Here is a 16,674-nt window from a genome sequence, read left to right as displayed (position 1 = left end):
GTGTGCAATGTGTAGTACTGACTGGATATTATATTTTGTTGATACAAATCCATGTGTCCTGATGTCCTGTGATGCCATTAATTTGACACTACATCTTACTGCTTTCCCTGGTGCCAACAGTCTATAAGGTACACCGTAACAGGGCGCCCTCACACACCAGTAAAGGCGGAGCAATATGATGTATCTTACAGTCTATGGTGGCAAGTACACTACACTACAATTTACACCGTGTGTCTGGTTGTACCAAATATGACACTTCAACGGAATCCAATTTTATTGAACAAATTTGGTTGTTTATACCAGAAAATGAAATGCAGCAATGTTGGTACAAAATTTGTCGTGACACTCAACATTCATTCTGTGTCAGGATAACTGGCTTCTATTGTACTCATATGGCTTCATCTACAGTGATTGTGTTTACAGCACTGGGTGGTACTTCACACCTGGTAAGACACACAACATTTCAAACAACAAGTTGGCACCCATCAATGCTGTTACACCAGTTGTATCAAATGGAGGCGACACCTGGAAAACACAGATGTAAAAATAAAACAAATTACTGCATTATGCAAAGCGGTATTCACAATGAAATATTTGAACCAATCAAATCACTTTAAGAATATTTCACTCAAAAATAAAAATGTTAATCATCATATTGTGGTCAACCACTTTGTAGCCATTTTCAAAAGAAATATCGTGTGATGGCACCCAGTCTGGTAAAACGAATTCAGGAACTCAAGTTTGTCAAGTTTTCATCTCTAATCAAAATAGCTAAAATGTAATACCATAAACCTAGATATTTTCACTACTAGAAAATTGTGCACTTTTACAGTCTTCAGCTAGTTCTCAAAGACTAATTTTTACTGATTACCAGACATTGACACTGTGCTCATGTACAAAAAGGAATTTTAGTCATTACTTATTTTTACTGATTACCAGACATTGACACTGTGCTCATGTACAAGAAAGCATTTTAGTCACTACTTATTTTTAGTAATTACCAGACTAGTACTTTGTGTTCATGTACAAGAAGGCATTTTAGTCACTATGTATTTTTGCATTTTTGTTTTCCAGCAAAATAAACAACAATAAGTCTTCGGTGAAAATTTCCCGATTACAGTAAACTGATGGCCGTGCATTTTGGCTGAAACTTGGCCACAATGGTTGTTTCTTTGCTGAGATACTGAGTGTTCCCCATGCTGAAATTATGGAAAGCAAATGCCACTTTTGAGAAACATTTCACCTTATGTTACTGGGGTTGCCAACAAAATTATCATTCACGGTATGGATATCTGCACAAGTATAACAGCTTTCCTAACCATGTTAAAGTGACCATATGGATGAGGATTGGGGTATCTATGTTGGATTTTTTAATTTACAAAACAATTTTATAATGGCTTCCTACTTGAAAAATCAAAGTGAAACAACATTGAACAAGGCCGTGTTTGTAACTTGATACAGTGCAAAAAGCTAAAAAATGAGTAAAAAAAGTTTGTTATTGAACAAATGTTTGACAATCTTCTGCAATTTCTTGCATTACAAACAGGGACATATATATTATTTCACATTTATTTTTCACGTAGGAAGCCATGATGGAATAGTTTTATAAATTAAAAATCCAAAATAAATACCCAATTCTCATTCATATGGCCACTTTAAAGAAGCACAAATTGAGTTTATATGTTTTTGGGGTATAAATTTTTTCTGTATATTAAAGTAACTCAAATTATTCTAATTACTGATGTATACTTAATCATCACTTGTAATTGACTGAACTCAAACCTGGTATTAAGATATAACTTAAAAAAAACGATCTGATGACATAATTTACCATACCCGGTACCTATCAAAAAATGTACAGGAACTCCCACTCCCCCTACTATGCAATCAACAGTTCTAACAATGCCAGAACACAAATTTTTACTTTATAGAAGGCGTACATCGACAGTAATATTATACTAGAATGGTTTGAATGAGTTTTGTGTACGTATTTTCACTTCAGTAAAAATGCTTATAAACTCAGCTTGTGCCATTTTTACAAATTCCTACCAAACTTGAGGTTCAAAGTTTGTAAAATTCATGCAAGTTTTAACAGACTGTCTATTAGTTACGTTGTCTGGGTCCCTGAACATCACAAGCTGTAAGAATCATATTTTTGTCTTACCTCAACTAAGTCTCCTCCAATGATGTTCAGACCTTTACAACCTCTCACAATTTCTAGTGACTGGATTGGTGTTAGACCACCTACCTCTGGTGTACCTAGATATGGCAAAAAAAAAGAAATAAAAAAGGGAAAAAAAAGGAATTGTTTCTGGTCAGGACAGTTTGTCTAAAGTGGTGCCGACAACATACTTTTTTTTTATTTTTTACTTTTTTTTTTACTCAACAAACCTGTCACTCAATCTACTATTTATGGCAGTTATACTGTTCTTGTTATTTAGTACTTTAGAGCAAATGTGTATGTGCAGGACATGTACTAGCAGGCAAAAATTAAAAAAATTGTTTGTTTCCAATATTTTTATTTCATTTTATTTTTACTTCGACCCAAGGACAAGATAGTCGTTGATCATAATACTTCCATAACAGTTGATGAGGTGTAAAAGAAGTAAACAAAGACAATTATGTGATTCAGAAGTAGACAAACACAATGCGTAGACTGCTGTTATAGGCTGAAAAGACGTCGTTTCTGGGAATTGATTTTTAAAAAAGTAACCAAAAATACTTTGGCAAGAAAATCTGCAGGGAAATAAAAGTATTCAAATTGTCATAATTTTACCTTTTTGCATGTACAAAAAGTTTTAGGGTCGGCGACTTAAACTAGGGTTGGTCAAGTTATCAGAAATACACAATATTTTTTACTTGGTCTCACTTGCTATTGGCAGAACATTCACTTACTATTTTGTGTAAATATATGATACTAAAATGTTGAGGAAATCCTTATTTTGACTCATATGCTCATAAAACAAAAAGACAATTCTTCATACAACTGCAGATATGCAAAGATATTGTCATTGATTCCTACTAAACTATAACATGTAAATTATTTTCATCCGAGTGAAAAAGGTTCAGGTAACAAATACCGCCCTCTAGTGTCAGTACAAAGTAAATACCATGATATGTGTGTCAGTGTCCTCATTAATGATTGACTCTGGAGTGAACTCAAAGGTCTGATAGAATAAAAAAAAAACTGTCTGACCTTTAAAAAACAACTGTCTGACCTTTGAACTCAGATTGCCACTGCTGACTCTGCTATGTTTGCAATGCAGTTGAAAAAATCTGCCTGATAATGAACGTGTGTTTAACAGAACAGCATGAATTTACACAAAATAGACACAAAATATATTTTTATTTGATAAAATTCGTTGTTTTGGAACCCTTTTTGCCCGAAGATACTTCTATACATTTATAACTCCAAGTGCTCATAAATTCAACCATGTTTGTCAGCATGTGATAAATGTACACTTGAAAATGATAACCATCAGACACATCAAATTACATGAACATCCATTTGTCAAGAATGTCCACTGCTTGTAATTCTCAATTGAATTCATGTAGTGGCATGTAGAAACAGGTCAGAACAAGTACCTGTATTATGACTGAGTATAGAGTTATAACATATATGGTACTTAATAACAATGGTATCATACATCTGCTATCAATTCTTACTGATATTTTCATTGAAATTAAAAAATTTAAGTGACTCTATCTATCTATCTATCTATCTATCTATCTATCTATCTATCTATCTATCTATCTATCTATCTATCTATCTATCTATCTATCTATCTATCTATCTATCTATCTATCTATCTATCCACACATATCTATCTATCTATCTATCTATCTATCTATCTATCCAGCCAGCCATCCATCCATCCACACATATCTATCTATCTATCTCTATATGTCGAATAGATAGATAGATAGATATCAACATATATAGATATAGACAGATAGATAGATAGATAGATAGATAGATAGATAGATAGATAGATAGATAGATAGATAGATAGATAGATAGATAGATAGATAGATAGATAGATAGATAGATAGGTATAAAACTAAAAAATGCAAAAAAAAAATAAATCTGCTATTAAAACACATGTCACATCAAGTCTGTGCATGTATATATCGATCCCCATACATTATGTTCAGACTACAACTGTGAGTTTCGACGTAGGAAAATGTCAGAAAACTGATAAACTGGTTTTGTACATTAAAACATGATCATATTCATAAACAGCTCTCTAATATGTGTTTACTTGTTGTTATTATTTGTGTTTATCTACTCTGTTTACAAATTACTTACTGTACAGATGCTAATACATACATGATTTTACATATCTTTATATAGCTTTGTGCAATGAACTGAGTTACAAACATGTATGTGCTTGGTTGATATTTTACAGGTCTTTTCGAGTAAGAAAATATAGTACAATTTTTTTGGAATTATGAATTCAAAATTCAAAACAAATACTAAATTATCATCCACGTGGCCACTATAATGAGGTATGTGAAAAGTGCACAATCTGGGGCAGGGGTCAGAGTGTCACCAACACATCCCTTTACTATACAATACATCACAGAAATTTATTACTGGTAGAGTGTAATTAATAGTACCAGTACAAAGAGAAAGAGTACATCACATCACTCAGCATTCTTGCTATTAATAGCAAATGAATGGATACTATTTTGGTATTTTATGGTATGGTGATATGTATGACTATACACACTACTATCATTAGGCCAAGATACTGTCCTTTGTTTTCTATTCTATACAGTGTGCCCGCTCACCAAATTTGACATGCCACTACATTGTGCCCTACCAGCAAATTTGACGCGCCAAACACACAACATTTTGCTTTTGACCAGCCCAAATTCAGTGTTCTTCTATCCATTACTATGTGGTGCACAGTACTAGAGATATCCCATGATTCATTCTGGTTTGTATCATCGGAGGTTCTTCAGCAAAGCCAGGTATATCTCCCATGTGTACAGAAAACTGTAGACTATTTGTGTAAAGTATGAAATCGTACTTTTAAGCATACTATTCTTCTCATATCCCATTTTAAATGATTTTGAAAATCATGCATTACTGAGAGAGGAGATAGGAATTTTGTAAAAAGTTCAAACAATTGTGTAACAAATCACTAAGAATAAAAGTAAGACAAGGAGACACGAAGCACCTGTTAGCCAAATACAAAAGATATTGATTTTTGTCAATGGAAATGACAAAGGAAATTTACATGTTAACTTTTTATAGAGAAGGGCTACCTCAGTTTGTCATTTACTTGCCTCCCAAAATCATTGCATTTGTAGTACCTGCGAACTGGGACTGCTATAGCCTTTTAATGATGATTTTGCAACTTTAGGCCTAATATCTAACCGTACTTATCATAGATAAAACTAAATAAGTTTTTAGATGGTTTACATTATTGTTAATATGTAGAGCAGAAAAAGTTATTAGAAACACAACCTTCAACAGTACAAATCAAGGGGAGTTGTGGGTAAATTACAGTACTGTGTGGTGGCCAAGAAAACAAACTTTTTTATAATTTTCACCTTTAACAAATTTTGTCTTTTTATTTGATGGCACATCGATTCTATAGAAGTTGTGTTCTTGTGGGTTATATAATTTATGAATCTTACTATGACATGGGTGGGGGAATTGAAATGGCAAATACTGAACAAATAGTTCTTGCACACTGAGATGATACACATCTAGGTTGACACTAGGGAGTACAATCATTGTCTGTAAATTCTTGCTGAACGGTCAACAAGCCATCACAGCCATCTCAGAATTTGATTTTGATTTATGTCACGGCCATGTTAGATTAAAAGGTTGTGTCAACACAAGAGATGACAAAAAGATACCGCAACAAACGAATTGAGAATCCACCCTGATGAGATATGTCTGGTCAGTCATTTTGTGTATGCCATTTTTTATTTATTTAATAGTTACTTATTTTTTTTTGATGCGTTAAATCAATGCCACTGAAAGAGCAAATATTTTAATCAAGTTATTTCATATACATGTAATATGAAACTGACCTGTGCCAGGAGCATACGCTGGATCAAGGGCATCGATATCAAAGCTGATATACACTGGCCCATCTCCCATTTGTTGGCGTACTTTCTCCATCAATGGTGTCATAGATTTATGCCAGCACTCTTCTCCTCGCACCACTTCAAAACCCTAGCAAAACGAAAGAATGATATTTGAGTCATTTTTAAAACACAAAATGTAGTAAATTTTGGTATTTATGTATAATTTGTGTTTAATTTTGCAATTAGCTTCAGTCTGCTGTTAAATCTCACAGCTCTGTTTTGATTGGTCAATGCTGTCAAATCTCATAGCTCTGTTCTGATTGGTCAATGCTGTCAAATCTCAAAGCTATCTTTTAATTGGTCAATGCTGTCAAATCTCATAGCTCTTTTCTGGTTGGTCAATGCTGTCAAATATCATAACTCTGTTCTGATTGGTCAATACTGTCAAATCTTAGCTCTGTTCTGATTGGTTTTCTGATACCACCATTGTGTCTAGTATGTCTACAGGACCAATTTAAAGTTACCACTCACTGGCTTCATTTGATAGCAAAATGAAACTGCATATTCTACACTGAGATCCCAATTTCTTGCTATATTTTGTCTAAATGAAATAAACCATTACACATACTACAACTAGATGCATACACATAGGCGCCAATGTTTTGATGTCTGCATTTGATGTCTGTACACTGGCACATTAGTTCATTTCATTTAGACAAAATCTTACACAAAACTATCTACAGACTGCAAAATCCTGGAAAAAGCTGTTTGTAATCTATGTTTTTACAACCCCTTGCAAACAGATTTCTAGAAATGTAGCTGATCAGAACATCGTTTTTATCAGCGGCGGACAGTACCTATAGTCTGTAAGGTAAACCGGGATGGGGCACCCTCGCACATCGGCCAACTAATCCTGTGAGAGGAGGCCGGTGTGGGTGAAACGTCATGACGTATCTTACAGTCGACATCACCTACAAAGCCAGTTTTAATAGTCCACCACTGATAAACCCATGTTCTGATCAGCAGCATTTCTATACAACTGTTTACAAGGGTTAGAATACAAGTACTTTACCTGATCTTTTTGCCATTTATGACCGGCTGAATCGTAAAGACTTCCACGTAATCCAATTTGTATGACTCGTTTACAGTCCAGTAAACCCTCCTCTACACATCGACGGAATGGCGTACCGTGAGCTATCTTCTCATCCATCATAGTATCTGCCACATCGGAGTGGGCATCTACATGTATAAGACCTACTGGACCATGTTTCTCCTACAACAAAACGATGTTTATATAAAACTTATCAATCAATTAATTAATTAATAATCAATCAATCAATCAATCATTATATCTATCTATCAATTAATCAATCACTAAATCACTTGAGATAATCAATCAATCAATCAATCAATCAATCACTTTATCAGTCAAGCTATAAATCAATCAATGTCATTGGTTTGTACTTTTACCTCTTAGTATTTTTAAAGTATATATTTGTATATTTTTATCTTGACACAATAATCAAGCTATCAATAATCAATCCATCCATCCATCCATCCATCCATCTATCCATCCATCCATCCATCCATCCATCCATCCATCCATCAATCAATCAATCAATCAATCAATCACTCACTCACTCAATCAATCAATCAATCAATCAATCACTCAATCAATCAATCAATCAATCAGCAGCAAGTGGAAAGCACCTGAAACCTGTACACACTAATGAAACCTGTACACACTAGAGGAGAGTAGTTTTATCTTTCTGAATTATCTGAATTCATCAAGAGTGGAGGATGATGTAATTCAACAGGTAGACTGTTCCTTAATACCATATGATATTGTATTGGTATTGGCCTTTCTTAACTGTATTACTGTTATCTATACTAGGCTGTGTACTTGGTGAATAGTTAGAATGTCACATTATGTTAACATAAAATCTTCTATCAGTTGTTGATGGGGTAACATTTTGGTTGCATTAGAATCTAAATAAATTCTGTTCAAGTCATGGCAGGAGTTTTAGTTATACCTTAACAGGTTCTAGAGTGAATGTTGAGTGTTTTTTTTGTTTTTTTTTGTGATTGTAGGGAATCTTTGTGTAAATGTCTAAAATGTTCTTTTTTATTGTAACTAGGGAGTCTTTGTGATTTGAATGTTCTTTTTATTGTAACTAGGGAGCCTTTGTGATTTGAATGTTCTTTTTATTGTAACTAGGGAGTCTTTGTGATTTGAATGTTCTTTTTATTGTAACTAGGGAGCCTTTGTGATTTGAATGTTCTTTTTGATTGTAACTAGGGAGTCTTTGTGATTTGAATGTTCTTTTTATTGTAACTAGGGAGTCTTTATGATTTGAATATTCTTTTTATTGTATCAATGGAGTCTTTGTGTAGACTTTCTTTGAAGTTTGATGCTTTGCTTTTGTTTAGTATGTAGGTGTACCAGCATACAAGCTCAAAAGGCCATGTTTTAATTCATTGAAATCCTTTGATAATTGAAAGCCAGACAACCTTTTGATGTATGAGAGAGTGAAATTGGTTGAGTATCTGAAGACACTGGACCGAACCTTTTACGTGACAGCACTTTCACACTGACGAAAGTCTGTAACGACCACATTTTCAACTTGATTCCCAGTACAGTATTCTAACAACCTTAACATGTCACTGTCTCCTTCATTTTGTCTTAGTTTAAAATGAATTACTGTAAATGTTTTATTTTGGCACGTGAAAAATTTAGTACAATTTAGGATGCGTTGTGTGCACTTTAAGTTGGCGGACAGTGCAAAGGGAAAGTAGTCACTACTTGTAAATAACTCGTCTAGTCGACTCACTGTATTCAGTTCAGCTGTAGCTGACATCTTTCACAACATCTGAATATAGAAATATGACAACTTGTAAAGTATGTTAGCGGAACTTATTTCCATGGAGAAAGCATTTGTACATTTTCAGCTAAAATGAATCAAGCACCAAAAAAAATGGCTACAGTATTTTATATACATATACACAGGTGTTCTTCAGTTTTAGCTTGCCACAAAAGTAACTACCCGTACGTACTTGATGCAAGTCTTGGCATATTTCTGAACATACACGTCTTATTACATACATACATACCATAGATTACTGGTACTGGTGTGTTATGCATACTAGTGGTATTTTCACTACACTGAAATATTGAAAACATTATTGCATACCTGCATGCAAATGATGTGCAAATGAGGACGCGACTGTTCACTACATGTGAAATTATGTGTGATCACACTGTATGATTTTTATGGAAATTTGCCATTTCTGATAAACATATGTAATTATAACAGAACTCCATGCCTTGTGAGTTCCAGTGTGGATACTCAGGAGTATTTGCACTCTTGCTTGCAGTGTTTTCTGCTGCACTTTCACTCACTTAACGCCCATCAAAGTACGGGCACAAGTACCCCCGAGTACGCCACACTTGTACTCGCGCGTCATGGGGTTCTGTCCTATTATATCAACTTACAGCAATGGCTTGAAGGACTGGATATGATAGTGTATGGTCACCACCCAGGGTTAATGGCTTACAGTTGTATGGCATTATTTTGCTTTTATAGAATTCACGGATATCATCACAAGCTCTCTTCAGACTATATAAATTGATGTGAACATCACCAATGTCAGCTACTTGTAGTGACTCAAATGGTGCAGCACCTGAATGAATGAATAAATGGGAACAGTAGCTATAGTCAATATGCCAATGGCACTGTAGTATAACTGATATAGTGTACCAATCAAATTATATAAATTGATGTGAACATCACCAATGTCAGCTACTTGTAGAAAATTACTCAAATTGTGCAGCACCTGAATGAAAGGAACAGTATACAGTGGAAAGTTGTTGACTGCCACTCAATGAATCAAATTTTTTATTAAGAAACGTCTACAGCACAAACTCAGTTTTATGACTTTGATAAAATGTTGGATACGAGCTGACTGACCTGTTCCACCATTGCACGCCCGAATCATAACACTTTCTGTTCGTATCTGTCTTGGACCTAGCCTTGTACCACTTCGGTTAGAAACACCGATGTCTAACGGAATTCCAACAAAACAAACGTCAAGTCCTGTTGGGAACACAGAAAGGGATATCTGTATAAATTCCAAAAGCTACAACCTTATTGACCTGTGAAGTTAGTATCTGTTATGTAGTAAATGGTGTAATCTTTATTTATTTTCTGAACAAAACAGGTGTAGAATGATAATTTCTAAAATTCTGAAATTTTGTTCTGTGACTGTGCTTTTTATTTTTAATATCAATCAATCAATCAATCAATCAATCAATCAATCAATCAATCAATCAGTCAATCAATCAATCAATCAGTGAATTTATAAAGCGCCAGTTTCCACTGTGATATAGAGTTCAGAGGCAAATTGTACAGTTAGAATGAGAAAAGATATGTCTGTGAGTTCCTTTTGAAGGCGTTTAGCTGGTTTTTTGTTTGTTTTAATATAGGTTTTCCAATGGCAGTGCATTCCATAGATGGGATACAGCATGTGAGAATGTATACCCGCCATACGACAACACTTTGTACTTGGGTTTGTGGAATAAACATTTGGCAGATGATCGGAGTGTCTAGCATTATCACATTACATTTCTTTCTCTTTTTTTCAAATCTTACAAGGTTCTTTGTGTGTCTGTGTATTAAACTTACTTGAGACTTTCTCATAGCTTGACTACTTTTGCTAAATTGCCTGTTGATATCAATTTGACTATTACCGGGTAATTCCTATGTTTTGTAAGTGCAATCTCCTTGTACCATTATGCCCCAAACTTGATGGTTACGAATTTCACAAATGGTGCATGAAAGCCCACCTAAGGTCACTGGTATAATATTAATAAAGTGGCTAGTTTTGCAGTGTGGAAAATATTATTATGTAACCATTGAGGGCATACTGTACTAAGAGATTGGATTTACAAATAAAGCGACTGATGGCCAAACTGATATATTAGCCAGGGTGTAAGTGTAAAGGAGTATAAACTGACACTGGTAGAAAATGTACATAATTTGCCATTGAAAAGTTTGTAGTTGCACAAAGTATCACCACAGCAATAAATAATCCCATAATCCTTTGCATCTGGGCATGCTCAGTTGGGATAACACACTTTTTGCATGTATACGAATAAATTAGCAGCTCTACATGTTGGCATGTCATTAAATATCAGTCTAGACACGTCTCTGTATTTTTATAACCCTTCTTTACAAAACATTTGAAAGGGAATATATTCATGATTGTGGAAGTTCATCACTGGGGTCTCCATGGCTGAGTGGTTAAAACCACTTGCCTCTTTAATGTGGTCTTTACTGTGGTCAGGGTTCAAATCCAGGTCACATGGTGACATTTACCGTACTATAAATAAAAAGACTCTTTGTTCCGTTTGACTCTATACCGAACAATGTAGGTTTCCCTGGTGGTTTCATCCTGCTTTAACACTGAACCCATGAGAGTTGGGCCTCACTAGACTTCTTGGGAGACAAGTTTACGAAAATTAAAGAACTATCCAGTATAAATTAAGATAATTATAATTATTACAGTGATTATTATTAATTTTTTTTTTTAAAAAGCCTACCTATTAATTAAAAGAAAGCCTTCTTTGGGGTTTTTTTGTGAGTAAGAAAGTAAAAAAAAAAATTTAAAAAAAGAATAAATAAAAAAAAAAAAAAAAAAAATTAATGCTATGGAAAACGCTTTATAGTAGGACGTACTTACACTTACACCACTCATTACTTTATAGATCCATTTTGTGATATATAGGCACATTCTATACTTGCGATGCAGTGCAATACTGAAACCAGCAAGAAAATGTACATTTTACACAATAAGGGAAGATCACACAATGTCGTACACGGTCTGCAACTAAATGCTTTTACATCATTTCGACCCCCTCTCCCTCCCCTAAACGAACGTTCACAAGTGTGACATCAGAATGTTTATAATATGATGTAAACCATGATGAAAATTATAGTGGTCACACCATTACGATCGATGCAATGTAAAAAAACATGGACAATGTCTAATTATTGGTATTTTAGCACTCTTAAGTGAATATAATGTGGTTGTCTAATCAAAAAATGCTATTCCAGTGAAAACTAGTACAATTTCAAAATAGTGACCGACACAGACTGTGACAGATTCAAAACCTAGCTTTCGCTCAAGATTTATTTAAATTAAACTTGCAACAACACTACCTACAAATAATATTGACCCACTAATTAACAGATACAATGTCATTTGTTGTAAGTAACTGACCAATTTTTAGTGAATATATCTTTGGTTACTATGATGTAAAAAAAAAAATGTCTCAGTTGCTAAGTGCAGGTTTTTACTGATAACATAAAATTAAAAATAGGATCAATGATGTGCTTTGAACGATATGTTACTATGACAACTGACCTTCGACATCTGCCTGAATGGGTAGTCTGCACATGGATGCAATGCCACCAGCCCTTGCCAGCTCGTTACCTGAGATGGGTTGATTCAACTTCCTACATGCTGTCGGTGTGGTTGTAAGGGTCCTCGTTAACTCACGACACTTGACACTTGCATCACGTCTCAGACAAAGTAACAATGAATGTCGAAGTGCCATAATTTTATCTCTCTGTCTACCTACGTTGTTAAGTTCTGTAAGTTCTGCATTTGAAAAGAAAATAATGGATTTGCTCCTGTGAAATCAAGGTTTATACCTATACACTTTGCATTATTTTTAAGGACAACTTGTTTGTAGAACATCCTTTGGACCAAAGTTGGCTGATGCATGCCGATCGCCAAGCTGGGCTGAGGCAGGGCTGAATTTCATGAAATTGCTAAAAAAAAAATACCTAGCAGTGGTCCAGCATTACTTCATGGGCGTTAGTGTGTATGCATATATATTAGGTTAACAATGAATATTCAGGACATTAAAATATAGTTACTTTGGAAAGGTAATTAAGTTAGAAGCCTTTGGAAAGGTAAATAAGAAGCCTTTGGAAAGGTAAGTTAGAAGCCTTTGGAAAGGTAAGTTAGAAGCCTTTGGAAAGGTAAGTTAGAAGCCTTTGGAAAGGTAAGTTAGAAGCCTTTGGAAAGGTAAATTAGAAGCCTTTGGAAAGGTAAGTTAGAAGCCTTTGGAAAGGTAAATTAGAAGCCTTTGGAAAGGTAAGTTAGAAGCCTTTGGAAAGGTAAATTAGAAGCCTTTGGAAAGGTAAGTTAGAAGCCTTTGGAAAGGTAAGTTAGAAGCCTTTGGAAAGGTAAATAAGAAACCTTTGGAAAGGTAAGTTAGAAGCCTTTGGAAAGGTAAGTTAGAAGCCTTTGGAAAGGCAAGTTAGAAGCCTTTGGAAAGGTAAGTTAGAAGCCTTTGGAAAGGCAAGTTAGAAGCCTATGTGACATTTTGTCTGTCTACTATATGAACCTTGATCACACAATGACATAACTATTCAGTGCTGATGTCTCTCATAATATGTCCATAAATATTGATGGTATCCTTGACCCCTATCTCAGACCACTATAGGAAGTCTGAGCCCCTAGTCATGATGGGTCTGTCTGAGAAAAGAGGCATGGAAGGAAGCCTGCCGAGCTATATGTGCTGTTCCCTGAAAATCACTTCTTGCTAAATAATACATTAAAGCATATTTTATAATGTATTATATTGAATATAATGAATATTCAAGTGAAAATAAGTTAAACAATATTAAATAAAACCCTGTATAATGTTAATATTGATGCATGTCTTCTATGGCATTAGGATTGTCTTCTGGCATTGTTAGAATAGTTGAATGCATAGTACAGAAAAGAATGTGAAACAACATACCTAGTAAATCAAGTCAATGCTTGTAGTTTTACACAACACGTTAGAAAGTGTCTGAAAATTTTGTTATTGTACATACAATAACAAACATTTTACACATATTTTGGTTTTTGGCAATTTATTGAGTAACAAACAAGGACTTGGTTTCTGTTTTCATTTTTTTTTTCAAGTAGGAAAACATAGTCGAGTTGTTTTCTAAATAAAAAATCCAAAACAAAAACCCATTTGTCATCACTAGGACAACTTTTAAGTGATGTGGTTACATAATCTATCTATTTATCATTCAACAGAATCGATCGTCGTACATACGGATAGTGCTTGAGCTTGAGACGAGTTGGACTTGATTTTGCTGCAATGTTGTAGCGTCTAATAGTTTGATTTTGAAGTTTTTTCTTCTGTCTTTGAGCTTTTCTCGTTCTGTCTTTTAACCGAAGTTTGTCACAGTTTTTCGGTTATAAAAGGTGATTCAAAATGCTCACATTCACTATTGCTATTTTGCTACACGACATGTTTGTGAAATGTATTCTGGTTTTAAAACTTTAAAAAAGTGTCTGCAAACACCTTAAAATGACCTTTTTTCAGTCAGTTCCCTTCGGATTTACTTCGAGAGTTTTCGGGTATTTCTGGTCCCACCTAGATCACGGGATTTTGTGACCTCATAAGGGGACATTGTAAGGGGAGAACAATTTGATTTCGGGGGGGGGGGGGGGGGGGTATGGAGGAAGTAGGTATGGGAGCAAATTTTTTTTTCCAGTCAGAGTGACAGCAATTTTTTTTTCTGTCAGTCCTGCATCAATTTTTTTTTCAAATGGAGTAGCAGTGCAAATTTTTTTTTTAATTAGTCATTAAGTTTGTAATGCGTTGTTCATACCTGTACCACGTCACAATGGTTCACAACTGTACCTCTAAATAACTTGTTCTGTGCAAGTAGAAGAATTAGCAGTTGGTATGAAAGACATCCGTCCACCAACCATACTTCTGCTACTTAAATTTGTATGTACAAAAGATGACTGGTAAAATATCCCTGAGGAGCTGACTGATCTGGGGAGTGCTGTACTCCTGACCCCTGTGAATTGTTTTCCTTTAAGCCATCATAGTAGTACCAGGAACCAGAAGAAAATATCTTGCATGTGTAATGTGACCCATTCCAATATGTTGCAGCATGTATGTTTTCTTGGGTCAGAAAAGGAAAGGAAAACTTGTGTGCACTTGGGTTTAAAGCAGAGCTATATAGTGCATGCTTTAATGATACCGTAAGTGCAGGAAAAAAACAGGAATTTATACTTGTATTAAAAACATGTGCGCGCCGCTAAAGAATACATGAGAATAGAGTTTCCAAATTTGCTCATTTCTGGTGCATTGTGACAAATTTTTTTTTCACTTCTGTCTTTTAGACAATTTTTTTTTCTCAAGCCATTACAGGATCAAAATTTTTTTTTCTGGTTCACCTGGAAACAAATTTTTTTTTCTCAAAATCCTCCATAACCCCCCCCCCCCAGAAATCAAATGGTTCTCCCCTAATAGCACTCAGGCTATGACGAGTGTAGTCAACAGGTGAATAAAACTCAACACCGTTGTGAAAAAATACATTGCTGGTGGTTGTAATAGAAATCAGTAAACAAAAACTACAGTCTACATGTCTTATTAACCAACATTTACCGATATTTACTCACACCTTCATTGCAGCTAGGCTAGATTTAGCTGCAATAATTGTAGTCCTGCTTCCATGACGGTGCACGAGTCTGTATTACTGACTTGACTCCGTAAGGGAAGGGGGAGGGACAATTGTCAGAATCGAGTCCCGAATTCCTCCGTATGCAAGCAGGACTACAATAATTGTAGCGTCTTGTTGCGGTTTTGTGGGTTTTTTCGTCTGTTTTGGTGACTTTTTAAGTTTTTGTGTTTAACCCGCACCTAGGTGCGGGTTAAACACAAAAACACAAAAACTTAAAAAGTCACCAAAACAGACGAAAAAACCACAAAACCGCAACAAGACGCTACAATTATTGCAGCTAGGCTAGATTCTGACATTATAGTGTCCCACATGACAATTGACATGTCGAGAATCGAGTGCCAGCGGTGTTTATTCAGTCACGTACGGAGCTGGCAGGCGGTTAGTCCTGCTTACATGACGGTGCACGAGTCTATATTACTGACTTGACTCTAAGGGACAATAGTCAGAATAGAGTCCCGGATTACTCCGCATGCAAGCAGGACTAGCAGGCGGTAACCCACAGGCATTTGTTTCCCGAGTTATGGCTCAGAATATTTCTATCAGAATACAATAAAATGACGATAATATCGTTAATATTGACGTATTAAACCAACACTGTATGAAAGGGGTAAAATTACACATGTTTCTGTGATCGCGCAGTTTCACTAAATGTCTTCCTTCGCATTTAGTGAAACTGCGCGATCACAGAAACATGTGTAATTTTACCCCTTTCATACAGTGTTGGTTTAATACGTCAATATTAACGATATTATCGTCATTTTATTGTATTCTGATAGAAATATTCTGAGCCATAACTCGGGAAACAAATGCCTGTGCGGTAACCCCTTGCTTTCAAGAATATTTTAGATTCTATCCCCGGCCCCGGGGTTCTATCCCGGGGGTGACCTCGCCGAATCACAGAACTAGCAATGTGACCAGACTAGAAATAGTAGAATATGTGAAGATTTCGATCAATTTTTAAAAGAAATTTTACGTTACCTCCTGCGGTACCTTGAAACCTTGTACACGCATGTATGAACTCCAGGGGGACAGTCTATGACACAACAGTTATTCCAGGGTTATTCACTGCAAGGTGACGTCA

General features: G+C 35.2%; 1 protein-coding gene across 1 annotated transcript in view; it reads right to left on the bottom strand.

Annotated features, from left to right (window-relative positions):
* Positions 1–16,656, bottom strand: part of LOC144447079 (agmatinase, mitochondrial-like) — an 18,281-nt gene extending 1,625 nt beyond the window's left edge. The window contains exons 1-8 of the mRNA XM_078136983.1: positions 16,572–16,656; positions 12,472–12,708; positions 10,017–10,142; positions 9,542–9,729; positions 7,121–7,321; positions 6,052–6,196; positions 2,165–2,259; positions 1–525 (exon numbers count right to left, since the gene is read on the bottom strand). The exon at positions 1–525 is cut by the window's left edge and continues 1,625 nt beyond it. Coding sequence (XP_077993109.1) covers positions 418–525; positions 2,165–2,259; positions 6,052–6,196; positions 7,121–7,321; positions 9,542–9,729; positions 10,017–10,142; positions 12,472–12,664 — 1,056 coding nt within the window. The 5' untranslated portion in view covers positions 12,665–12,708; positions 16,572–16,656 and the 3' untranslated portion in view covers positions 1–417. The remainder of the gene's footprint in view (positions 526–2,164; positions 2,260–6,051; positions 6,197–7,120; positions 7,322–9,541; positions 9,730–10,016; positions 10,143–12,471; positions 12,709–16,571) is intronic.
* Between the last annotated feature and the right edge of the window lie 18 nt (positions 16,657–16,674).

This window comes from Glandiceps talaboti, chromosome 16 (genome assembly GCF_964340395.1).
Source record: "Glandiceps talaboti chromosome 16, keGlaTala1.1, whole genome shotgun sequence".
NCBI lineage: Eukaryota > Metazoa > Hemichordata > Enteropneusta > Spengelidae > Glandiceps > Glandiceps talaboti.
The sequence above is the reverse complement of the archived record's forward strand: the minus strand, read 5'-3'. Positions and strand labels throughout refer to the sequence as shown.